A 27,899-nucleotide genomic window follows, 5' to 3' on the forward strand; every position below is an offset into this window, starting at 1 on the left:
GAACATTTAAAATATTTAAAATTTATCATGAATTGAATGCCTCAATAAAAAAGTTATGCAGGAAAAAAATTTTAAAAATAAATACAAATTTTTAAAGAAACTATCTCCAGACCAATGTTGTCAAATAGAACTTTCTGCAATTATGGACACATTATGTAATTCTGTGCTGTCTAAAACAGTGGCCATATATGACTGATAAACACTTGAAATGTGACTAATATGACTGAAAAACTGAATTTAAAATTTTATTCATTTTAACTAATTTAAACAGCCAAACGTCACTGGTGGCAACCATATTGGACAATGCAGGTCCAGACATTACAAAGAATGGGAAACACCATTATGTGCTAAAATAAAACTATGTCCAAACTATATACAGAAAAAATACAAATTTTATAACATATAATACCATTTATGTAATGAAAACAAATGTATATAAGCATGTATATAAAATATACATTTAAATGTGTAAGCATAGAAAATTTAAGTGTACTTAAATGTAATGGTTACCTCTGAGGAGAGAAATTTGTGTGTATTGAGGGTAAGGAACTGTGAGACTTTCACCTTCTATATACCCTTCTGTACTATTTAAATTTTTGACAGTAATCATTCATCACTTTTTTTAAGGCTAAAAAAACTGTGCTGAGACTTAAATTTCTGGTACCTCGAAAATTCATAAATTATTCAACAATACACAATAAATCAGATGTTAGTATAATAATAGTTCAGAAAGTTTCAGTTTATATTTGGTCTGCTATGCTACAATGTTAGATTCTAGTTTGTCAAATTTTTTTTTCCAAGTGTGCCCCTTTTTTTGGTTTTTATTACATTGAATTATCCACCGGAAAAAAGACAGAAATACGGCGGGGGGAGGGGAGTTTATACAATGGGGGCTTCTGAAATTAAGTTACAGGTGTTCAAAGAGAAAGCAAAATTTCCACAGAAAGCACTGTATATAATTCGTGATTATATTTACAGAATTATGAAGATTAATATTTATAATTTCAGTGAAAGTACATGTGGAGATAAAATCTCCACAGTAAAAACAGGATTAACAATGGTATACATGTTCTCTCATAATCTTGAGCTGCAGAAAGAAAGTAAAGATTATAAAACAAATAATGGTTAACTCTTAACTATTTGCCAGGTACTATTCTAAATTTTATTCAGAGGCAGAATTTCATAGACTCAAAGATGCCACTGATTGGAACATATACCAATACTGTATGTATCACTAAGAAAGAAACACTGCCAACTGAACATCCAATGCTTTCTTATCAATTAGAATTGTAACTTATACAAATTGGAGGATTATTTATACTAATTGAAAGATCTTTTATAGACAGATTTTTATCATATATCACTCTTTTGAATCTATCAAAAGCAGAGAAACGAATCAGTTATTGTACTGCTAAAACTTCTTCATACTCAAGGTTAGCTTCTTCTGAATCACTGTTCAACCTAGAATTGTCAATCCCTATGTTTTTCATCATAATACTGTTTATGAGCCACCAAGAATACTGGCTTACAGCCTTTCTTAAAAGATTTTGTCACTTTTATTATATCTCTGGGATTTCCTTCCAAGCTACTGACACACATTCCACAAATGTGGATGATTTTCTTGATCTTACCAGAAGCTACCAACAATTTTCAGAAACAACTAGGAATCATACTCCTTTCTGAAATGTTCCTTAAGTGGATTGCTAACTAAGATGGAGGCTGCAGGTATGCAACTATGCCATCAGGAATAACCACAAAGATGGTCCAGGCACAAGAAGTGACAAATAATCATTACTGCAACTTGGCCAAAGCAACAGGCACCATTAACTAAGTCACAAATTCCATTTTCGGAGATATTAAAATATATACATGCTAAAATCTACAAAATATGGTATATTAATTCATTTAATCTCAGAAGGACCCTAAGAGGTAGATGCTATTATTATCCCCATCTTCCAGATAAGAAAACTGGGGCACCCAAAAGGTTAAGTAACCTGCCCAAGATCATATAGTCACTAACTGCTGGCTGTGGCATTTGAACTACATTATTCTCTCTGAAATGTAACCACAAAAGCTCTATTAAGTAGGAGAATGTGGTCCAGAAACAAATACTCAGAAGAGTTTGAAAAATAATACAGTGGGACTCTTCAAAAAGGCTTAAACTTGAAGCACCTGCAAATTAAACCAGCACTATCTGTCCTCTCAACAGCTAATACCACAGGTTTAATACCCAGAGTATCCATCCCCAACACCATCTACACCTAGGATTATCTCAATGGAAACCACCTCCTTTCACAGGATTAATGAAAGTATCTTTTACCTTATTAATTTATACTAAGTAGGAGAAAAATTGAATTAAAGAAAATTTTAAAAAGGAGTTTTATTATTTCAAGTCAAAGGGTTACTAAAAGAAGTAGCCTTAAAGCAACTGCCAGAAATGAATCCTCCTCTAACTCCTTTAATAACAAGAAAGAATTGATAGTAATGGATAAAGTTTTTCTACTATATTGTAAAATATAAGTAAAAAATAAATTGTGTTGTGACCTACTACTTTATATGGCAAAGTGTATATGAGGATTATAGGTTTGGGAGTCAAAGAGTTCAGGTTCTAAAACAAATTCTGCCAACTGTTAATGATGTAAACCTGAATAAATTACTTTACCTAAGACTGTTTCCTAAACTGTAAACAGTTCTATAATAAATACTTTGCAGAACTACTGTGAAAAGTAAATGAACAAAACTTGGAAGCAACCAAGACATTCCTTCAGTAGGTGAATGGATAAACAAGACTGTGGTACATCCAGACAATGAAATAATACTTAGTGCTAAAAAGTAATGTGTTATCAAGCCATGAAAAGACATGGAAGAACCTTACGTGAATATTACTAAGTCAAAAAAGCCAATCTGAAAGGCAACATACTATATGATTCCAACTATATGACATTCTGGAAAAGGCAAAACTATGGAGACAGTATAAAGATGGTTGCCAGGGATTGGGGGAGGGACAGACATAAGCAGAGCACAGAGGACTTTTAGGGCAGTGGTACTATTACATATGACAATATAACGGTGGACAGCATTATTATATATGTTGAAAACCATACAATGTATTACACCAACAGTGAACCCTAATGTAAAGTATGGACTTCGAATGATAACGATGCATCAATTTAAGTTCATTCATCATAACAAACACACCACTCTGGTGCAGAATATCCACGGGAGGGGTTATGAATATATTAATATAATTACAGTGCTACACCCAGGGTCATAGGGGTGGACACATAATCTAAATCAGGACCACCCAATGCCAGTCTTCAGTGTGGAAGAAGTGAAGATACACAGTACTTCTCTAATGGATAGTGAAGACTTGAGCTATATGGCCAAAAAAAAAAAAAAAAAAAAATGCTGGCATCTGTGTCCTCACTACATGGAAAAAAGGAGTAGTGGGTATATGGGAACTCTGTACTTTCAGCTTAATTGTGCTATGAACCTAAAACTGCTCCAAAAAAAGTCTATTCAAAAAAATTTAAAACAAAACATAAATGAGGACATTTGTAACCACAGCCAGCTAGTGTGTAACAAATAATAATCAACTCTATATCATATCTATCACACTGTACTGTGCTATGAAAATAGGAGTAACTTGGATTTAAATTCAGTTCTGTCACTTATCAGCAAGTTACTTAATCTCTCTATGCTCCCATTTCCTCATTTGTGAAATAGGTATAAAAAGCTGTGAGAATTAAATGAATATATATGTAAAATTGTTTAGGTTAGTGCCTAGCTCATAATTACAATTTAATAAGTGTTAGCAATTATTACATTATCTATCAGATTAAAGAGATAACATTCAAAGCACTCAGTACAATGCCTCGTATATTAAATGTCAAATTAGCTTCCTTCCTTCTTCTACAATACAACTTCTCCCACATATTAAGTAGGTATCAGAAAGTAGGGGAGAAAGTGTAGGAGAGTTTATCAGAATCATTCTAGGTACTTTTTCAAAATACACATGCCACAAATCCACATACTGAATTAGAAACTTTGAGGTGTTATGTATGGAAATGTATTCTAACAAAGCTCCCTATAAGATTCTAATATACACATAGATATATTCTTACTTCACCCAACCCACCTCCTAAATAAATGCATTACGAAGTTATTCCCTACCAGAAATTAATGGAATTCAGTGTGTTGAGATATCACATATTTTAACATAAATCTCTTGTTGGAGTTTCTATGTATTGTCTAAATCAAGGGTTGGCAAACTATGGCCCATGAGCTAAATCTGGCCCACTAACTGATTTTATAAATAAAGTTTTATTGGAACACAGCTTGCCCACTCATCTCCATATTGTCTATGACTGCTTTCATACAACAACCACAGAGTAGTTGTTACAGAGACCATATGATTCACAAACTTGAAAATATTTGCTCTCTGGTCCTATACAGGAAAAATTTGTCAATTCCTGGTCTACATCATTCACAAACAATACTATTCAGTAGTCCAACTGGAACCTTATTGTGAAGAATAACTGAGTTCAATGTAATTACAACATCACTTAAAATATATTTAAAAAAAAATAAAACAGAAGACTGGAAACAAAGCAAATAAACAGTTCTTCACGTTAGAGTGTGTGAGACAGAAATAGTTTTGCCTGCCCAGCTGTTCCTCCCCCAAGTCCAACCAAGTCCTCTTGGCCAATTACAGTGCTACACACCCATGGTCATAAGAATGAACACATAATCCAAATCAGGACCACCCAATGCTACTCTTCAGTGTGAATAGGGGAAGATATGCAATCCTTCTCTAATGGTTAGTGCAGATTTAAAATATACGGCCAAAAAAAAAAAAATACTGGCATCCATGTCCTCACTACAAGGAAACTGCTCTCCACTAGGAGAAAATGAAGCAGAGAGGGAGGGAGGAGGAATAATGAGAGACAGTCTTGGTGGCATTCTCACTCAGCTCAGTTGTCCTTCATCCAACTGTATCTCTGCCATTCTAAGTTTGGGTTATTTGAGACAGTAAATTCCCTTTTTTGCTCAAGTAAGTTTCAGCAGAGTTGCTGACATTTGCAACCAGAGGATTCTAACTAACACAACAAGCAGCTTCTGTCTTCAGCTCAAAGGAGGATTTATTTTTTTTCCACAAGAACAGGGATAGTTTGAGACACTACTAGTTTTGTGCATCAGTTTTGGTTATGTCTCATAATTTGATGAATGTTCACGATCAGAAAATTATTCCTAAAAACTAAACAAGATCTATGGTCATTTACACGAGGAAAAAACTAAACAAGGGTAAATATAGTAACATCTCAATCAGAAGTTATTTTTCACTTGATTTTTCCTAGAATAAATAATGGATAAAAGCACAAGGCATTTGACATATATACAAAAACTGCTTTCGGCACATTTAGCCCTATCATCTTCATATCCTTTACAATCACTGTTAATCATAAAGATGATCCTAAGACACTATATACAATATTCTGATTATCAAAGAAAGATTCTATTATATTTAATATTTAGTATGTATAACCCTAGAAAATAGGATAATTCCCTTGGCAAATTTTCAACAGGGATTGAAATAAAAACAAAAAAGCATTCTGTTTAGCCCTCTGTATCTCAGGATATTAAGTTCACAGTATCTCCTTCACAGAAGGCTGATGCTTCACTGTATTATCATACTAGCTGCCTATAGCTTTACTTTCAAAGAATTTTAAAAGGTTTTAGCCTAGGTCTGAATAATTATTACATTGGGTAAAAATTTTATTTGCATATTTTATAAATATAGTATTGCTTTCAATCGCAATTTTTCAAGCTCCAAAGTTAAAATATTTAATATTTTACTCTTATTCATCTGTAATAAAATCTAATCACAAAATAATACTACAACCAGATGATGCTTTGATAGAGAATTTTATATAACCTCGATAGTAAAAGACCTCTTTAGATTACATGATTGTTGGGGGTTCTGTTAAAAGTACAATACATCATAAGATGCCTTAACTGTTCAATCCTGACTACCTTACTATAACCTTTAGGATACTCTCTAGAGGAAAAGGGGACAACAATTCATTTTTAACTTTAAAAAAGTACACACCCACACTCAATCCTCATCTATCCTGAGGTATCTGAAGGTCTACAGTCACTCTTTTGTTATTTTGTGAATCTCATTACTTTGTGGTCTAGCAAAGGGTCAAGACTACACTTGAATGATGTTCAATAAACACTCTCCATATCAAAGCACACATCTTTAAGAATATCAAATTGGGAAAAAAAGGCTCATATTAATAATACAGTCATCATCCGCCTATCTTCTCTCCTCAATGCCCAGAGACAACCAGTATTAATTAGCCACTCAGTCAGCTGCCTCCATGTCTAATATGTACATACTACTATTGCTTGACTTATCAATTTGAGATACTACTGCTTACCACAACATTAATAGCTAATATTTGTGTTTACTAAGTGCCAGACACAGAACGTAGCATGTATTATCTCATTTAATCCTCACACAGTCATAAAGTAGGTGCTATTATATCCCCATTTTAGTTTGGAAAATTGGGACACAGTTCAGTAACTTGCCCAGGTCACATAGCTAGTAAGAGGCAGAACTGGTATTTGAACCCAAGCATCCTAAAACCATTGTTCACGTTTTTAACCTAAATGCTGTCATATCCATTCACCCCACAGTCCAGTCTTAATAAGTACTTCTGAGATGATTCCCCCAAATTAAATAAAAATTTTGAGCAAAATAAAACAAAAAAGGCAAAAGAGGAAAATAGCATTTCTCAAGACCACATACAATTTTTTGGTTCTATATGTCAATAATTTTAAACTTTGGCTTTGCCATAATCCATGAGGTCATCAATTAGTTGTACTTTAATTTTATGTATATTGGCTCAGTGGTTATTATGTCTAAGATACAGTATTTTAAAATGTAAATTACAATTATATGACCTATAGCATTTTTGCTGAATTTAAAAGGAAGGCATCAGATCCTAAAGACTTCAAAAAGACATGCTTTGAAAAGAAAAGAGTTGCCGGTAACCTAAGAAAAAACAACTTTCAAGGTAATTTTCTATCTGCTTCCTGAAAGTAAATTATTTATATATATGTACAAATATAAATCTCTAAATACATAATAGGGTAAAAAAAGTAATGGAAAAAGGTGAAATTATTTTCACTTAAAAAAAGCTTCAAAAAGTAGACACTATTAAATCTGTGAAGACAGTAGACATAGTAATACTTCGGTTTACTATCCAAACAAAAAACCATTAGACATGAATATGGATAAAATGAATGTGAGATCTAAAAAATATTACCATTAAAAAGACAGAGAAAAATGAGAAAAAAGGCAGTAGCAGAAGTTTTGAAATTGAGAAAAAAGGAAGAAAGCAAAAGATGAAAGCCTTAGATAATCTAGGCAATCCAGTTCAAAGCTGAGTCAGATCTTTCTGAAATAGAGAGCCCCCACAATACTCTGGCAGAAGGGGGTACTGTGATCTCATTCTACGAAAGAGCTGCGACAACTTACTGAGGATGTACCAGTCAGTAAAACAGAAGACTGGTTACAGCAAGTCTGCTGGACCAGTAGACCAACATGTGGTCTATGTCCCTCTACCCAAGTCTTTTTCTAACCATTCTAAATGACAGGACTTGACTCTATTAATTTGGCACCTATTTGAATTCTGTCAAGTGTTTCATGTGCATGTCACTTCCCAACTAGATTATTACCTTCTGGAAAACATGTTATCCTATTTTATTTTAGCCTATATAACTTAGCACAGTGCTATGTACCTAGTGGTTAGGTGATTATCCTGAAAAAAAATCACAACTTACAATCAGAACACTTGAGTTTGAAGAAATCTTAGAGATAATCTAGTCTAGGCTCTTTATCGCAAAACCAAAGAAACTAAGAGCACTTAAGTATCTACTAGCTCAAGGTCACAAAGCTAGGGCTAGCACCCTAATCCCTTAATAATCAGTTCATCTTTTTCCAAATAGTCTTTAATTTCTTCCATTAGGATAAAACAAATAATCACCATTTTAACAGAAAACAAAGTAACAGCAGCTTCTCTTTCAGTATTTACTATATGCCAGGGCCTTTAGAAGCTTTTGCTCGGCAGCCTACACGCCTAGACCTGTGATGACTGCTTTGTAAACATTATCCTACTTAACACTAACAATAACTCTAAAAGTAGGCACTATCAATCCAATTTTACAAATGAGGAAGATGTCAATTGACCACGATAACAGTAAGCGGCAGAATCTAGATTTTTGGTTTGTTACCACAGCTTTGGCTCTTAACCAGTATCCTACAGTGCCTCTTATTGAATGTACCAAAAAAATCCTGAAGTCTCACACAGAGTCCAACACAATAATTGACCCAAACATCATAAACAAATGATGTAATTAAATGAATGAATGATTTAATTCATTAAAAAGTAAGGTTCTCTTACCATAAATACCTCTAAAAAGGGTTCCCCTAATTGCATAATCCTAAGGTTTTAAGAGTAGACAGCATACTAACAAGAGACTTAAGCAATGGCTCATTTTTTTATCCTACAAATAATTCATCCATTTAACGAATATTTAATGAGAAACTATTTTTGTGACAGTGTTAAATCTGAAGATAAAAAGTAAAATAAAACTTGTTTCTGCAAGACCTTATTCCACTAAATTAAAACCCACATAAGTTTTAAATCACTCACCAAAATCAAGATAATTGTGTAACAATTCCCTCCTTCTGGTAGAAGAAACAGAAATAACATTAACTAGGCACCTGCAATGTGCCAGTTCTTGAACCTCAACACATAGTCTCACCTAATCCCTTTGAGTCCTGTAAACTAACTAACATCTCCATCTTCTGATGAACAAATCGAGGCTTAAAGAAATTAAGTACCTGTTCTCAGGTCACTTAGGTAGTTACTACAGATTCAGAATTGGAATCCAAGCCTGTCTGACCCTTCAAAAAGTGATTAAAAGTAGTATTATTTCATTGCTCACCAAGACACAGAGCAGGTTTCTTTCTAAAGGAGACTGAAAACACTGCCTATTTGACAACAAAAATACATTATCTCACTTAATCTTCACTATTGTCTACTAGCTAAACATTATCATCCCATTATTAGAAATGATGAAGCTACTCAGAGCAGTATCTTGCCCAAGAACACTAAGCAGCAGCAGAACTACACCAGGTGCAGACACTAACCCAAAAAAAAAAAAAAAAAAATTGAAAAAAAAATGTACAAAGATCTCAGCTGTGTGGTTACGAGCTTAAGATCCAAGGCACTTAAACTAATCAGACCTTGTGCTTGTTGGGTAAAAAGGAATGGAATATACCATTAACAGCAATTTCCACTTTTCAATGACGAGGAGGTTGATTTTGTAGTAATATCCTATCCATTAACTGGCAATTTGAAGCCTGGCCTCAAAACTTCAAGCCTGCTGGCTATGCTATTATACCAAGCAATCCCTGGTTAATTATTCTTAAAGTAGCAAACAACATAAATACTATTTTACAAAGCAAAGATTTATGAAGAATAGTATGTTATAATACACAGAATAAATATTTAAGTGTTCGAAATATTTCCACAGGACCATAAGAATAGAAATATTCCCTTAGCAACATTTTCAAGGCATCATCTGAAAACTTTGTCTACTTCTTGATATATTTATTTTTAGGGCTTAAGTGTGAACCAAAAGAGAAATCTCCAATGCCAGTTCTGATAATGTTATCACTTTGGTCAAAAAAAAAAGTTTAGTCTTACTGTACAACACTGTTTGTCAGAAATCCAGAGTAGCCTTTTCTATTGAGACTGGCCCACGCATATGTTCCTAAGAAACTGACCCCATCTGCTTTTGATAAACCAAAGTGATGAACGGGAGGGTAGCTGAGTACTAACATATGAGAGAGTATCGCCATTATTCACATTTTACTCAAAAATACGAGCATGCTACAAACCAAAATCCAGAAATAAATAGAATCATTGTAATGTAAAGCGACCAGGTAGAGACTTCCATGTTTGTTCACCCAACGTGATGATTGTCTTCATCCTTCAACCTCATAAAAACTAGACGGAAGCTGTGCCGCTGCCCCATCCACAGATCACTGTGAATCATTAAAAACCAGAATGCATCAAGAATTGCTTCCAGGCCTTAACTAGCACTAGCTCAGCTACAAACTAGGAGGTAAACAAGTACTGACTGTGAGTGATCCTGGAGCGGGGCACTGTTTACTTACATGGGAAGATACTCATGTTGTGATGGGAAACGTGTTGCACTGTCCTCCCCTGGCTCCTAAAAAACAGTACTTTGACAAGCTAATGTAAGCACAGTTCTATACCCAAAAGTTTTGACCTATCTTTTTAATCGCTTAAGGACAAATGCTCAAAGAAGGACAACTGACACAAGGTGCCCCGAGGTGCTGCCTGTGGCATAACCTGGAAGGACACCACTATGCAGAAGAAATTGTCCCCTCATGGTGAGCTAAATGGAAGGACAGATACCGTCATTCACACTGGCGAAGGAAATAAGAAGAAACCAAAACCAGACGCGCTTCCTCCTTGCCCTCGAAAGGTTTGGAGCAGGACTAGAGGCTAAGCCGCGGTTCCAAAACAGCACGAGGACCCCCGGCGCCTCTGCAACCGCACGCAGCGCGGGGACAGGGCAGAACCATCAGCATCTCCACCTCTGTCCCTCGGGCACAGCCAGGGACTGCGTCCCAAAGCCCGCCCCGGTCGGGCCCGCCCCGCTATCTCCTCCCCCGTTATCCGCTCGCAGCCGCGCTCGGGCCTGGACTCGCCTCCCCACCCTCCCAACTTCGGCACGTCCCGCTACCCCACACACGCAGGCCGCCACCCTCGGCGAGTCGGGGGGAGAAAGGTTGGAGAGCCGCAGGGCAAGGAATGCGCTCGGCGCGGTTCCTCACCTCTGGGTGGAGAAGGGGCACACAGCCCGCCTCGGTATCGTACTCATCCGGGCCGTCCGCCATCTTGGTATTAAATCCCTCCTCCCGCTGCATGCCGGGAGAAAGCGTTTCACCCTCGCGGGGCTCGGGCAAGGCGGAGGGCGAGGGCGAGCGCGAGCGCGAGCCCCGCCAGAGGCGACGCGGCCGCCTCCTTCTTCCCTTGCCCCCGTGACGCCCCCTGCACCCCCTCCCCCTGGGAGGGCGCGGGTTTCTGCGCGCGTGCGCGGGAGCGGGGCCCGGCCCCGGCCGGGAGCGCGGTCTGCTGCACTGCGCTGGGGCGGACGGACGGCTCTGGGCGTGGGCGCCGCGGCTCGGGGGCGGGTCCGGGCCGGAGGCAGATGTGCGTTTCGGGCTGCCCGGCGGAGGCGGCGGGGCGCTGAGATGTCCGCTTGGGAAATGTTGCGGCCACTTGGGAGCAAGAACCGAGCTTCGGAGCCGTGCAGTCCAAATCTAGGCAGCCGAGGCGGCCCACGCCCACACGCCCAGCTCTCCTGCGCCAGGACCCGGCTCCGGAGACCCGGGCGGAGCCATCGCCGGCTCCAGGGAGAAGGTTTGGTACTGTCAAGCTCGAGTCGAGACGTGCATCCCTCCTGAAGACGAAAGAAACACCCCTTCCCTCCACGCACAAAAAGGTCACCCCGCAACCTAAGCCTCCGGGGGGCACCCGGAAAAACATAGATGCAACTTGGGGCTTCCTCCTAGAGAAACCTTTTTTAAACAATCCCACCCTGCCGTCATTGGTCTTGAATTACTACCACATAAAAAATTTACGAGCTCAAAGCCCACACACCGCCATCTGCTCCGTTTTGGTATAACCTGGGAATACAGAACTGAAGTTATTTAAACTAAATTCCCTGAAATGCGAACCAGATCATGACTAAAGCCATTTTTTAAAGGATATTATAGGGCTAGTATGGGGGGGTTGCTTGCTAGATGGGGTGATGGGACAATTTTAGAAGGCATTTGTCTTTATTTCTAGCTGTTAAAAATTGTAGCTCTAAACAGCTCACAGAAAGATTTAGCAGAGATCATGGAACGTGATCTCTTAGAGATCCCGGTACTAACAATCTGTCTACTGTTAAAGCCAAATCAGCCAAAGACCACCACAAAGAAGCCTGTGGTCCGACAACATCAGACTTAAAATCAGGAGGGAGGTCACTCCAGAGAAAGCGTGGAATACCAGTGGGAATGGGAGGAGGAAGCCTTTGTAAGGTTTATGTTCCCGCCAAAGGAAGCTGAGGAGGGTCCAGAGAGAGCAGGAATCAGTTCTGGATTGGACGCTGTTTCTGCAGCGCTATGAGGAACAGCGGGGATTAACGAGGGATTGGATACTGTCATGAGGCTGGGACAATTTAATAATTGGGCACCCCAGTAATAAATGAAAATACTAAAGTGGACCTGGGGCTCGTTGGTAAGAGACCAGTAATCACTCAAAGAGGCTATGGCATTTTATAGCTGTTTCATGGCAGTGGGGGAAAAGAAGGTTTTCTGTTAACTTTGCAGCTGGCTTTATCTGTGTCTGTCCTCCCAGCACAGCTGCTTTTTCTCTTTTCAGTCCGAGCTGATTTTCATTCTTTTAGTTCTGGCCCAAAGTAGAAATCATCATGCAAAACTAGGCAGAAGTGGGGTTCTGCCTTTGGAGCACCGAATTGTTTTCAGACACATGTGAACATGGATAGAAGTCATTTTCACTTCAACATTTCGATTTTTAATCTTGCCCCTCCTTACCCTCATGCATTTACTGCAAATAGAAGATGGGAGTAAAGAAAGGAAACTTAGTGAAAAAGTTAAAAGATGGCATCACTAAGGTATTGAATGAAGTGAAGGAGTGGAGAAACTAGGCATGGAGAACAGGAGAAAATGTTTCATGGGTACCCATCTTTAGGAGCATTCATAAAATGGAGATGTTTAGCCTTCTCAGTGATCCCACGTTCACAGAGGTCCAAAGTGGAAGGATCAAGAGCCAAATTCAGCCAGCAAAAATGTTTCATTTGGCCCCCATGGTAGTTTGGTAGTTTTCAAAATATATTTTAATTAGATACTGACATTCAATAAATCAGGTATCACTTTAAAATCTAGATTTCTAGTTCACCTGGAAAACATGAGCAATCTAAGCCTTCTTGCTTATCCATTGGTCCTGTGGCCTGCTTTGTTTTCATTACCTGCATGGCGTCTGTGGACATTTTTATTTGTGACATCTGAGAATGCTTCAACTTAAACATAAAGAAAATACTAAACGTAGCTGAAAAGAAGTTGAAACAACTCATCTAGGGTCAGTATCTGCCTTGCTCACTGCCGTTAAGACTGAAATAAATAGTTATTAAATGAATGACTGAAGGAAGAAAGAAATCAAGAGCAAGAGCAGCCATTCTTGGGAAAACATGTTTAAGTTGAGGCTTGGGCTGGGTTCCGTATGGACCAGAAAATTCTTTAGATATAATCAGAGTCCCTCTTGGTAATTATAGAGCTCTTATCTATAGCTCAAATTTGAGACAATGTATTCAGGGGACTGTAAAGGACAGCCAAGAAAGTGCACTGATTGGGTAGATTGGCAAAAGAATGGCATAGAATTATAGAGGAATGCAGAATAGTGGCTAAAAGAGAATAAAATTCAGAGAAAAATAGACCTTGTTAGAGAGGAATTGTGAAATGGATTTAGAAGCAGACAGATTGGAAGTGATGGAGCATTGTTATATAAATACAATTTCATATGTAACTTCAGAGACTACTGGATTTAAAGACAACATTAGAGATCATAGAGTTTTAGTCCAACTCTATCAATTCACAAATGGGGAAATGATGGTTGGGGAATTTAAGAAACCCTCTTAAAGTTATAGAAGTAGGTGGTAGCAGAATCACGTCTGGAAGCCTCCTGAATCTTCCCCATCTACTACTCTTGCCTCTACCCCATATTTCTTCTGTTGTAATTATCCTCAATGAATTATTTGGTCCATTTCATATTTTTTTACTGTGGTTAGAGCAATTAACATGAGATTTACCCTCTTAAATTTTTAAATGCACAATACAGTATTAAATATAGGCACAATGTTGTACCACAGATCTCTAGAACTTATTCATCTTGCATAACTGAAACTTTATACCTATTGAACAGCAACTCGTTTCCCCCTACCTCAGCTCTAGGCAACCACCATTCTTCTCTCTGTTTCTATCAGTTTGACTATTTTAGATACCTCACATAAGTGGAATCATGCACTATTCGTCCTTCTATGACTGGCTTATTTTACTGAGCATAATGTCCTCCAGGTTCATCCATGTTGTCATATTTGGCAGGATTTCCTTTTTTTTTTTTTTTTTTTTTTTTGGGACGGAGTCTCTCTCTGTCACCTGGGCTAGAGTGGTATGGAGTCACCCTACCTCACAGCCACCTCACAAACACTCCTGGGCTCAAGAGATCCTTCTGCCTCAGCCTCCCAAGTAGCTGAGATTACAGGCTCATGCTACTATGCATGCCTGGCTAATTGTTTCTTGTTTCTTTCTTTCTTTTTTTTTTTTTTTAGTAGAGATGGGGTCTTGCTCTTGCTCTTGCTCACACTGGTTTCAAACTCCTGACCTCAAGCAATCCACCCGCCTTGGCCTCCCAGCGTGCTAGGATTACAGGTATGAGCCACCTTGCCCAGCCTTTTCTTCTTTTTAATATTCCATTGTATACATACACCACATTTTCTTTTCTTTTTTTTCCCCTTGCTGAGGTGGAGAATAACCACATTTTCTTTATCCATTCATCCATCAATGTATATTTAGGTTGTTTCCATATCTTAGCTATTGTGAGTAATACTGCAGTAAACATGAGAGTGCATATTATCTTTTTTCACATTCTGACTTTACTTCTTTGGGAAATATAACCAAATGGGATTGCTGGGTTATATGGCAGTTCTATTTTCAAATTTTTGAGGAACTGCCATACTGTTTTCCATAGTGGTTACACCATTTTGTGTTTCCCACCAATAGTGTACAAGGGTTCCAATTTCACATCCTTGCTAACATTTGTTATCTTTTTTTTTTAATGGTAGCCATCCTAACAGGTGTGAGGTGATACCTCAGTGTGTTTTCAATTTGCATTTCCCTGATGATTAATGATGTTGAGCACCTTTTCATATATCTGTTGACCATTAGTGTTTCTTCTTTGGAGAAATATCTACTTAAATCCTTTGTCAATTGTTTAATCATATTACCTGGGGCTTTCTGCTATTGAGTTGTAGGAATTCATTGTATATTTTGGATACTAATCCCTTACCAGATGTATGATTTACAAATATTTTCTGCTATTCTGTAGGTTGCCTTTTCGCTTTGTTTCCTTTGCTATGCAGAAGCTCTTTAGTTTGATGTTATCTCACTTGTCTAATTTTGCTTTTGTTGCTTGTACTTTTGATGTCATAGCCAAGAAATCATTGCCAAGTCCAATGTCATGAAGCTCTGCACCAATGTTTTCTTCTGGGAGTTTTACAGTTCCAGGTTTTACATTTTAGTTTTTAATCCATTTGAGTTGATTTTTATGTATGGCACAAGATAAGGGTTTAATTTCGTTTTTTACATGTGGATATCTACTTTTTCCAGCACCATTTGTTGAAAAGACTGTCCTTTCCCCATTATGTAGTCTTTGCGCCCTTGTCAAAAGTCAGTTGACCATAAATATGTGGGTTTATTTCTGAGCTCTCTATTATATTTAATTGGGCCATATGTCTGCTTTTATGCCAGTACTATACTGTTTTAATTATAATAGTTTTGTAACATATTTTAAGATCAGGAAGTATGATGCCTTCAGCTTTGTTCTTTCTCAAGATTTTCTATTCAGGGTCTTGTGCTCTCATATGAATTTTAATATTTTTTTTTCTATTTTTGGAAAAAATGCCTTTGGGATTTTGATAGGGATTACATTGAATCTGTAGATCACTTTCTGTAGTATGGACATTTTAACAGTATTAATTCTTCCAATCCATGAACATGGGATATATTTCCATTTATTTGTGTCTGTAATTTCTTTCATCAATGACTTGTAATTTTCAGCATACAAGTCTCTTACCTCTTTTGTTGAATTTATTCCTAAATATTTTATTCTATTTGATACAGTCATAAATGGGATTGTTTTCTTAAGGCAAGGGGTTACTATTTTGACAAGAGAAAGCCAGCACACATAACAGTACTCTACAATCCTATTTTAAGATAGGACAATTTTTCTGCATTCATATTCTGTATGAGTGATGTAGACAAAACCTGACTAGAGAATTAAAGGAAATATATGGAATTAGCATGTGAGATAGCCAACTTCTGAGAAGACCCCCAATGATTCTCATCTCTTGATATGCATACCTTTGTACCCTCTCACACTGAGTAGGGCTAATGTGTGGAACCAGTAAGGTATTCAGAACAATGGTGTGTGATTTTTGAGGTCAGGTCATAAAAGGCATCAGGGCTTCTGCCTCATTCTCTCTTGGATCTCTATTTCTGGGGGAAGCAAGCTGCCATATCATGAAGACATTCAAGCAGTTCTATGGAGAGGTCTACATGGCAAGGAACTGAGGTTTCCTGCCAAGAACCTACACTTATTTGCCAGGCATGTAAGTGAACTTCCATAAAAGAGGATCCTCCACCTCCAGTCAAGCTTTCAGATGGCTACAGCCCCAGCTGACGTGTTGACCATGAGCTCATTAGAGACTTTAGGCCAGAACCACCCACTTAAACTATACCTGAATTCCTTATCTACTAAAATTGTGTAAAATATAAGTGGTTATTTTCCTAAGCTGCTAAGTTTTCAGATAATTTCTTATACAACAACAGATAATACAGTGTATAAAGCCTGAAACTCCCAAAATCATTTACAAAGTTTTATGTTTACAAGAATCCAACAGGATCAAAACATTCAACCTGACTTAATGGAACTGGTTATTTTTTCATAAATTTTTCTCCCATAGAAGAAATGTGTAATTAATTTGGTTGTTATTTTTGTAGGGGGTGGTGGAGGTGTGGTGTGCAAATTTCTCCTTTCCAGGAAATTTGAAGGTTGAGCTGTTCACATCCCTGAAAAGATTATCGGTACTAATAACTTGGGGGTCAGCCTTCAAGGGCCATCAATATCCTTATGAAAGAGAAGAGAATGGAACTTTGTGTTGAGAAATAATGAGGATTTGAAACAACAATGTATAGATTTAAAAGGTGGGGAGAGGAGATTGTCTGGGTAGCAAGAGTGTGGATTGCTGGATCTGAATTTGTTTTAGAGCACATCCTGCTTCTAGGAAATAACGACTGCACTCAGAGAAGAAGAGAAGATTCCCCAGCAAGAGCAAGATTCCTCAGGAGCCTCCTGGATCAGAGACTGCCCAGCACCCAGAGCCTTGCCTCATTCTGTGCATGGGGGGCAAATTTCTCTTTTGTACCAGCACTGCATCATTTTACTACTCCTTAGAAATAACCCAAGGTGTGGCCATGTCAGACAGTGCCAACTAGGTTTTACTTTTTGCCTTTTGCCTCTCACCATCTGCCATGTTCCAGGACAACTGTAAGTTCAAAGGGCCCTCCTGAGTACCTGCAAATGGGGAGAAAGGAAGAGTTTCTGAGAAAGGCTCAAATAAGCAAGCTTGAGACCCTCTCCTCCCAACTGAGAAAGTGATCAGTGAAAGCCCTATGTGCATGTATATTTTTTTTCCTAGGGAGAAAGTCTACAGTTTTCATAAGATTGTCAAATGAGTATATGATCCAAAAAATGCTGCTCAAATCTAGGAACATTTAAAATGTTAAATCTGTATTTTTTTTTTTTTTTTTTGAGACAGAGTCTCACTCTGTTGCCCAGGCTAGAGTGCCATGGCGTCAGCCTGGCTCATAGCAACCTCAAACTCTTGGACTCAAGCAATCCTACTACCTCAGCCTCCTGAATAGCTGGTACTACAGGCATGCGCAACCACACCCGGCTAATTTTTTCTATATATTTTTAGTTGTCCAGTTAATTTCTTTCTATTTTTTAGTAGAGACAGGGTCTCACTTTTGCTCAGGCTGGTCTCGAACTCCTGACCTTGAGCGATCCACTTGCCTCGGCCTCCCAGAGTGCTAGGATTACAGGCATGAGCCACCGCGCCTGGCCTAAATCTGTATTTTTATAAGTACTATTTCCTTCTACATAAATGAAAAGTTTTTGCTGGGAATTTTTACTATGTCATTGTATTATTTTAATGATATTACATTAATTGATATGAGTGGTTTATAAATGATAATCTCCATGAGGACAAGAATACCAATCCTATACATAATACTTAACATATTGTTTTCTCAAAGTAGTTATTCTATAATTATTTGTTCAGTGAATGAATTATAAATGAAAAAGGTAAGAAAAAAGGAAAGCATGTATGAACCTATGTATGGTCAAAATTTCAGATAATGTATGTCCCCTAGGGGGGAAAAGATAAAGTTATAACTACTTTGTTAAGATCAACATACTATGTTTTGGTTTAAAATACAAAATGGATCAATATATGCTGGTTAATCAGCATTCTCCCTTCCCCCGTTTCCCCAAATCCATTCTTTTCTTTTTTCTGCCTCTGTGCACTCACAGATTGATCACCAAGGACTGCATCCTGCACCTGCCTTGCCAAATTGGCTGTTGTTTGGGCTTGGTCAATAGGAAGCACTGGCAGAAGATAGGAGGACAGGAAAGAAAGAGATCAGGATATTTCTTCCCAGTCTCCCCTGCTTTGACAAATCATCTCTATAAGAAGCCTCATCCCTCTTAGACCACAGTGCTTACCTAGGAGTCCTTTTTGTGTGATTCTTGCTGTATCTGACTTCTGTAACACTCTCTCCATGTTGTGTCCCTCAGCCTGAGGGGTACTGCTAATCTCTGGGTGCCCACCATCCCTTGTTTGTCCCCTTAACCACATCGTGGTAAGTAGTACTCCCACTAACACTTCTTCATTTGGACAATGTGGAGGAAATTCTGTTTCCTGTAGGGGCTCTGACTGATACACATTGTGTGTGCCAGTCATGTGCTTAATGTACATTATTTTATTTAATCCTCATGAGAAGCCTGAGAGCTAGATACTATTATCTCCCTTTTATAAGTGAGTTAGCCCTTTACTGTAAGTTAACATCATGGCTACATGAGACTGCACCGGTGAGTCTGTAGACATCTACACACTGGGTGGTTTGCAAACAACTAATGATGCATCAACAATTCCTGAAATCAAATATGCAGACAACAGCTAATAGGCTATAAGGTTGATACATGCTAGTTGATTATGTATCATGACTGGACAGAAAGATGTTTCTTTAAGATTACCTTTGAAATAAAATGTCAAATACACTATTTGCTAGCTTTTCTATGACAATTCAACAACTGCAGAAGACTTTTTATAATTGGCTATCTACATAGTGCTTATAATTAATGCATAGCTTTCAGAGGAAGTAAAATTAATTCATATTAAAAGTAAATATTTTGGACTGCTGCCATCAGGCAATGAAAGCAGTTGAGAGAAGCTTTATGCTATAACCCTTTGTATCAATTTGGGGAAATTGTGGAAAAATCAAAATGTGTTCTCGGTGAACTCCACGTCCTTTCCACACCTCTGCTTATGCCTGCTTGCCCTTGTTTGCTGCCTTATAGTTTACATTATTATAGTTTTCAGAATGACTATGGGACTACAGGACTAACTTCCACATGTCTTCACCAGCCCAAACCCATATTTGGAACAAAGTGGGTGTTCTTTGCACTTTGTCTTAAAAAAAAAAAAAAAAAGAGAGAGAGAGAGAGAGAGGCTATTGATTTGGCTGGTGTGAAACAAGGAGGTGGCCCCACCTACCTGACGGTCACCTGATTCTAGGGCAGGATACTCTCACGGTTCAGATATGCTTCACTTAGGAAAGGAAAGGGCAACCATCGTGGTGCTGAGGCCTTGACTTGGCTATGCTGGACCCCTGCCAAGGCTCCTGGTCAGGAGGATATTAAGAGTAAACTTTTATGTCAGGACTTCATTAGGATAATATAGGTATACAGTAACTGTTGTAGGCCTAGACTGTTATCAGACCACTTCCAGAATGTTTCCTAGCACTGCTGTCCCTGACCCCTTCCCCAAGTTCCTGGTCCATCATTGGAGGGATGTATCCTGATTGGTTTATGTCCCCTAAGACCCAGGGCTCTTCTCTCCTTGGCTTATTTACATGTAAGAATCAAACAGAGTTGGAAATCTAACTATAGTTGACTCAGCTTACTTAGGAGACAGTTTAGTCAGTCAAAACATTTTTCTACCCAGATTTCCCAGGCTAGTCAGACTACCTGGATTTGCTCTCATCTTAATTCTGTGACCTGAACAAAATTACATAAGTACTCTGGCTGGACTCTGCTTGCATAGTTGCCATGTCATTTCTTCTCATCTTGCCCAGGCTTGGCTAGCTCAGACAGACATTCCATTCATTGTCATATGGAATGGGTGACGTTTTTACTTTCTTTCCTCCATACCTGAGTCCAGTTTGGTTTCCACTCTTAGTTTCTGTTTAAGGACAAAGTATTTCATCTTTTGTTTACTTTTTTATACCTCAAGGAAATGGTTGGGGAGAGAGAAGCTTGGTTTCGACAAGTAAGATACAAGCTACATTAGAAAACCTTGGTACTGCTCTCTTTGCTAAGTTTTTGTTTATTCTATCTAGGTGAGAATTATATCTCATTCCCCTAGGAATTCTCCCATAGGAGAATATCCTGAGACTTTAGTTTGCCTAAAAAAGCAAACAAAAAACAAAAGAAAAAAAATTTAAGAAAAGAAAAACAACAACAACAGAAAAGATAGTTTCCCTATTTTAGTGAGTATCCTGGAGCCTTTACTTTCATCAGAAAGAGCCCCACAGATCACTCTCCCTATTTCACCAGCCTTTCTTGCAGCCACTTCTAATAGTGTACAGTGAGAAAACGAAAAATCTAAGGAGACTCGCTAGGTTTGCTTCTGTACAAACTTGGGGACATCACGTGAATCTCAGAATTTATCAGTATAGCTTGAGGTGGGTAGGTGGATGAGAGGGCAGTTAGGATGTAAGCCCATTCATTCTTCTCTGCTTTGTTTCATAATATTATGCCTTTGTGTCCCTGCCAGGGTTTTTTTATTTTTCTTTTCTTAACTTCAGGGTATGCCCCTTCTTTTGTTGGTTGCTGTTTCAGTGAATTTTCTAGACCTTTTTTTTTCTTTTTGAACAGGTATTAAGGTAGAGAAAATCTGTGATATAGATGGCCACCTGAACATTTCAGAAATTCCCCAAACATGAGAGTTTTCCTCCACAACTGCTTAGCTTTTAATATGCTGATATAATCAAATGTTCTAGAGAATATTTCCAAGTCCCTGAACCTGACAGTCCCCTTAACTCCTCTGCCTCTCATTACTGAGATTTTTTTTTTCTATAACTGGTTGCCTCATTCATAGCATGATTTTTTCTAATTTCATTCTCTGAAATTGATCTCAAATTCAACTTTTGGGGTACTTGCTGTCAGATTGGTTCAACACAGGAGGGCAATGGGGACCTACAGATTTCCATACGTACATGCACAAATTTGCATAAATATCAGAGGGTTCAGGGGCTCCCTGACCATGGTCCAAGGACCCCAGGTGAAAGTCCCTGATTGTGATACATTATAGCTTTAGTTCTTGATTAAAGGGCTTAACCTATAAAGGACTTTGAGAATTCATCTACTAGTTTATCCTACTGCTTTAGACAAAGTAATTCTCAGCAAATGTAGTGTAAAAGAAAGACTATAATAATAAACTGAGTACTGGTTCTGGCTTTACAGCTAATTAACTGTGTGATCTTTGTCACTTTAATTTCTCAACCTCAGTTTTGTCATCTGTAAAATGAAGGGTTTGGAATAGGTGTACTTCAAAGTCTCTTTCATCCCTATAATTCTAATAATAATAATAAGACCATCCTAGACAGATAATAATTTCCTTTTAAACAGTCATAATGCAAAGTCCACAATCTCTGCGATTAACCTATGCTCTGTTCTCTGTCTGTGACAATTTTATTATCAGAAATTTCTTCCTGATTTTTATCCTAAATCCCTCATACTGTGAGTCTTCTTTTATTTTTTTCTCAATTCTCTTAATATTCTCTTTATCTTCCTTACCTAAATCATTCCCAGACAGGTTAAATCTGACTACTGAAACCTTAGAAAGAACTTCCATCAGTAAAAACCCTTTTTCCCACTTCTAAATCATTAATGCAGATGGTAAATGAGACCTGACGTAGTACTAACACCCAGAGACAGCCCATTAGATTCTGTATTTCAGAGAGATAAGAAGAGCTAAACTGTTGTAGTTGTAGTATCTGATATTCCCTGCTCTTCTATTTTAGATTATACCCTTCAAAGCCTCACTCAGAGAGAAGGCAGTATAGCTAAAGATACCTCATGAAGAAAATAAAATAAAAGATAAATCATTTATCTGAATTTATGGCCCTACTCCATTTTAGGCATCAGCATTGGGTTGCCATACTCCTATATTCCCATAGAATCCTATTCAAAATACCTGCCCATCTAGAAAGTCAATAATTTTTTTCATCTCTTTGTATATTTTTAAATCAGTTTTTAAATTCTAGAAGTAATAATTGCACATATTTTGAAATTTTTTAATAATAAGGTATGCAATTAAAGCCTCTTTTCCCTCCCCATTCCTTCCGTTTCCCAGAGTTAATCAGAGTTAATCATAGTCTTCTCATAATCTTAAGATATATACAGAGATATACTTAAAACGTGACATCCCAACCATGCAAACTGTTCCACACCTCGCTTTTTTCACTTAGGAATTTATTTTAGATATCTTTCCATGGCAGCATTTATTATTCTATTTAATGGCTTACGTAGTATTCTCCTGGGTCCTTGTATGTCAGTCAGAATACTTTTGTCTTTAAGTAACAGAAAACTTAACTAAATTGGCATACATGATAAGGACCTTTATTATTTCTTACAACAAGAAGTCTAGAGTCAGGTTAATTAAACAGTTTATGGAAATGTGAACATTCAGTCAGATTCCTTCCTCTGCTCTGCTATGCTCAGATAAAGGCAAGAAACCTCATGTTCTCAACATGGCTGCAGCAGCTCTCAGCATTATTCATCATGCAGCAGCAACTATAGGCAATAAAAGGACTATTCCTTCTCATCTGCCTCTTTTTTGAATTAAGGAACATGTGCAAGTCACATTGGTTAGGATTTAATTACATGTCCATGCTAAAAACAGTCTTTGGCAAAGGAAATGAGACCACCCTGATTAATTTTAGATGAGGGGTTGGCAAATCTGGCCCACTGACTATTTTTGTATGGCCTGTGAGCTATGAATTTTACATTCTTAAAGGTTGGAAAAAATTAAAAAATAATATTTTGTGACCTTAGAAAATTATATGAAATTCAAAGTTCAGTGTCTATAAATAAAGTTTAGGTATTCCTAAAGGATGCTTTCAAAATACAACAGCAGAACTGACTAGTTGGAACAGAGACCATATGGTTCACAAAGCCTGAAATATTTACTGTCTGGTCCTTTACAGGAAAAGTGTACCAATCTCTGGCTTAGACTATCTATCACTTGAAGCAGGTAATCTCCCCCCCAAATATAAGACTATGTGGTCAGTAAGTAAGCACAAACAAAACTGGGGCTCTTCCTAGCAAGGATGAAGAGGTGGAGAAGAAACGGATTTATTAATAGATAGGTAGTCAGTCGACAATGTCTGTTTTATGTTACCACATATTTTCTCTAGAAATTTCAATCGGCTCTCTGAGAACAGATTCATCTTTAAATGTTCATAGGTAATAGCAGGTCATGTCTCAATATTGGAAAGTGAGCTTGTTTTCACATTGCTTCAAGCTAGGCAGAAAGTTTGGTTTAAGGATTAAAGTAATTGTTTTCTTGTTGTTTACTAAACAAGTCCCAATTAGCATGGCACACAAAAACTTCTGTGTCTGACTCCTGCTTACCTCTCCAGCATCCCCTTCTACCTCAAGCACATGACTCTATTGCTCCTTCAATTATGAACACTTAAAATTCCCTAAATTTACCAAGACTTTTCCTGCCTCTTTGCCTTTGTCCATACTGTTACCTCTTTCTGGAACACTCTTCCCTTTTGTCTACCTGGACAATTTCTTAGGTGTAGCTTTAAGACCTAACTCAAGTGTTATTTCCTCTGAAAAGCCTTATAGAACCATGTCTGGGGCTCTATCTACTTTTTTTGTCTTTGTCTTGGTTCCCTAAAAAGAACAGCCTGAGATAAGGGCTTCCTCATATTCATTTATTTGGAGAAGTGATCCTAGGGAGCAAGAGTTGTGGGTAGGAGACCAGTAGTAAAACATGATAAGACACGTTAATGAGCTGGTTATCGTTATAGGCGATGGGGTCTCGGACCTGCTGAAGAGCTTCTGAGGAGCCAGAATTAGAATTGTTTGCTGAGACACGGAAGAAGGAATAATTTCATCCTCTATTGATATATGGCTGTACCAGAGAGTGTTCAGTCCCTCATACTTCCATGTTTGCACAGTAGAGGAGCCCCAGTGTAAAAAGCAAAAGATACCTAGAGCAGCTATCAGATGTCATCTTGGCTCAGCTGGTAGCCATGGATATGAAATGGGCAGGAGAGGTCTGATATACTCCCCAGTGTAAACTATTCAGATCTGCTAGTAATCTTCATTATCTGCAGTCTATCACAGAGCCTTCAAGGTGGTAGCTGACAGCATTCCTACAGAAGATTTAATACAAGAGTATTAGAGGAACAAGCAACAGCTCCTGATGCTGTAATTGTTCTCAAGGACATACTTCATATTCATCCTTTTTCTTCCACCGCTACTTGACCCAGGTTGTTTACCTGGTGGGTTGTCCAGTTCTTCATCCTGGAGGGACTGGAGGCTTTAGTTGCTTTAGCTTTGTTGGATAAGGGCTATTGCGAGGTAACTGCTCTTGCTCCTTTTTACTAATGGGGATTGAGAACTTATTCACCAGAGCTGTGACCACATACCAGGCACCAAAGGCTGTGTTGTTAATATGCCATGCTTCACACTGCAGCTGTGATTGGGGCTATTTTTAGGTTACGTTTACAGTAATCCACAATCATTTGCTATGATGAACCTGGTTTCTATAGTGGCCAAACAGGCTAAATAGGTGATTGAACAGGAATATGATATGTACCAGTATGTCTACATCCATGAAGTCTTTGATGGTGCCACTAATCCTTGTATTTCCTCTCAGGATGGTGTATTTCTTTTGATTCATTATCTTAGCCAGTGAGGGTTTACAGTTTCAGGAGCTTCCATTGGTCCTTCCTGTTCTTACTAAACAAGTCAAGAAACCAAGGTAGGAGTTGTACCAGTTGCTAAGTATACCCATTCCAATTGTTCACTTGGAAACTAAGGCTATAAGCAAAAGGTGGGTCTGTGACTCCATTAGACCACTGTGAGAAGAACCTGGGCCATCTGATCTCTGTGGACTTCCACTCTATCTGGAGGATATGATCGTGCTTCTAGCTTCCTGGTGTTAGTATCAGCTCAGACCCTATATCAAACAAGCCTTGAAATGTCTGAATGTTCCCTTTTTCTCAATGTACAGTTTCTCCATGAATGGGTTGTCTTAGTCCATTTTGTGCTGGTATAAAGAAATACCTGAGGCTGTGCTGGTATAAAGGTAAGAGTTTTATTTGGGTCACAGTTCTGCAGGCTGTACAAGAAGCATGGCACCAGCATCTTCATTTGGTCAGGGCCTCAGGCTGCTTCCACTTATGGTGGAAGGTGAAGAGGAAATCACACAGAGTGGAAGCAAGGGGTGGGGGAAGTGCCAAGCTCTTTTTAACAGGCTCTGGCAAGAGCTAATACAGTAAGAACTCACCCCTGATTCATAAGGGATCCACCTCCATGACCCAAACACCTCTCAATAGGCCCCACCTCTAACACATCAAATTTCAACGTGAGGTTTGGAGGGGTCAGATATCCAAACCATAGTATGGATGTATGTTTTTGGGGGGAATGATTGGGGAATATGTAGTGTACATACTTGTGCTATTATTGCAGGGTCTTTACTCAGCTTCCCCATTGAATTGATGAGCTCTAGGTCTGAGAACTTGCATAGATCTGTAAACTCGGTGAGAGGTTGCAGTTTCCCATTGAGACAGCTGGCATCAGCCTTCTGCTCACCAGCTGTCAACGTTTTCTCATTATACATATAGGTCAAATAATACCCTGGTGGATGTTCATTTAACGTGCCCCAAGAAACACTATGGTCTATTAGTCGCTGTCACAGAGCCCTGTGGGTGAAAGCATTCTGGTTGCCACTCTGGCCTTGCAGCCCATTATTGTAATTATATACACTTTCCTTCTATCAGTCAAGTGCTACCATCTGGGCTCTGCTATTTTGTATTCTTATCAATCTATTTGATATTAGGAAGTCCAGCACCTCTTATTGTCAACTACAGTGGATAGGCAGCACTGAGCTTCTAGAAGATGCCAGTGGCATCACTGTATTTCCAGTGTATTTCTTACTGCCTTGGAAATGGGTATGTACTCTGAGTCCTTCCAAGGAATTTAGTCAACTGCTGGGTTTTCAGGTCTCATTTTATAAGTTTACTTTAACATTCTAACCTCCCTGAGCCTTCAGACCCCTTCCTTAAGGCAGTCAAGACACTTCTAGAATATCTCCCTCACTTGCTATAGGCCTTCATCCTGTCTAAGCTTCAAGGAGCCACCCCAGCAGATATTAGGACCAGCTCCACGTGTCGTTGCCATGTAATGAAACTTCAAGTGTTTTCCAATGTCAACATGTTCTCTCCTGCCCAGCTTTATATTCTGCGCTCCTTGGCCTAACACTTTCAAGACCCACTCCCGTACCGGGTAAATATTAGCCAGGTTTTACCATTCTTTGTTTAGGTATATGCTGTTGCCTCAACTGAGGGATTTGCAGGCTCCCCAGATGAGCGGAGACTATTCTCCTCAAGCAAAGCCGAGGGAGCTACTTGTGCCAACACTGAGTTCAGAAGCATCTGGGGATGGAAATTCTCAGGCATGTTCACCTAAATGAAATACTATCATAACAGGTCTCAGGATTCCATTCTTTCCCAACAAGGGCCTTGACTTTGGCATAGAAGACTTGTCAAGGCAGTGTGCCCCATCTCCTTTGTAGCTGTGCTATGTCACAGTTCAATCCTGGGGCTGGTTATCAGCACAGTCTGCGCTTCAGTTGCAGAAGGCAAGCATCTCTTTAAATACTGCCTTAGAGGCTTTCTGTTTTTCACAGCCTCCTTCCAATTGCAAGTTGGTAACTTGAACCTGTCACTTTTTTTTTTAAGTCTTAAAATGTTAACGTTTGAGTAATCTGAAGATGTGAAAGATGTGGCAATTTTTTGTATGGTTATGGCAACAAAAGTCTGAAATTATGTCAAAATAAAAATTTTAAATTTTAGACAAAGAAATGGATATTTATCTATATATATGAACGTATACATATGTATGACTCTATATCTGTCTCTATCTACCTATCTATATGTACCTACCTATCTATCTGGCACCTGGCATAATGCCTACTGCTATATAGTAGGTTGCCAATAAATGTTCTAGAAGTCAGGAGAGAAACAATCTGAAGCAAACCAAGTGCAGGTTTCTAGGTAATCTAGCACTTCCTTTTCCTGTGATGATAATTCAGAACACCCTGTTTAGGATTTGAGCTCTTTCACTCTAAGCTACCATATAATTTCCAAATGAAAACTATGCTTTAAAAATGTACATTGAATCAATGGAAAAATAGGCAACCATCAATAAAAATACAAAGATTACATTCTTGGGTGAGTGCAAATAAAAGCATAAAATGAAAAGGTAAAAAATTGCACGTACTCTGGAATTTACTGCAATGGTCACATGTAGAAAGTGAATGAAAATAGGCCAAGAAAAGATAGAAATAGTTGTTGAAGTAAAGAG

General features: G+C 38.4%; 1 protein-coding gene across 1 annotated transcript in view; it reads right to left on the minus strand.

Annotated features, from left to right (window-relative positions):
• The window catches only part of ZDHHC17 (zinc finger DHHC-type palmitoyltransferase 17), an 84,394-nt gene extending 72,729 nt beyond the window's left edge, over nt 1-11,665 (minus strand). Inside the window, exon 1 of the mRNA XM_045553328.1 lies at nt 10,943-11,665. Coding sequence (XP_045409284.1) covers nt 10,943-11,035 — 93 coding nt within the window. The 5' untranslated portion in view covers nt 11,036-11,665. The remainder of the gene's footprint in view (nt 1-10,942) is intronic.
• Between the last annotated feature and the right edge of the window lie 16,234 nt (nt 11,666-27,899).

This window comes from Lemur catta, chromosome 6, assembly GCF_020740605.2.
Source record: "Lemur catta isolate mLemCat1 chromosome 6, mLemCat1.pri, whole genome shotgun sequence".
Classification (NCBI taxonomy): Eukaryota; Metazoa; Chordata; class Mammalia; order Primates; family Lemuridae; genus Lemur; species Lemur catta.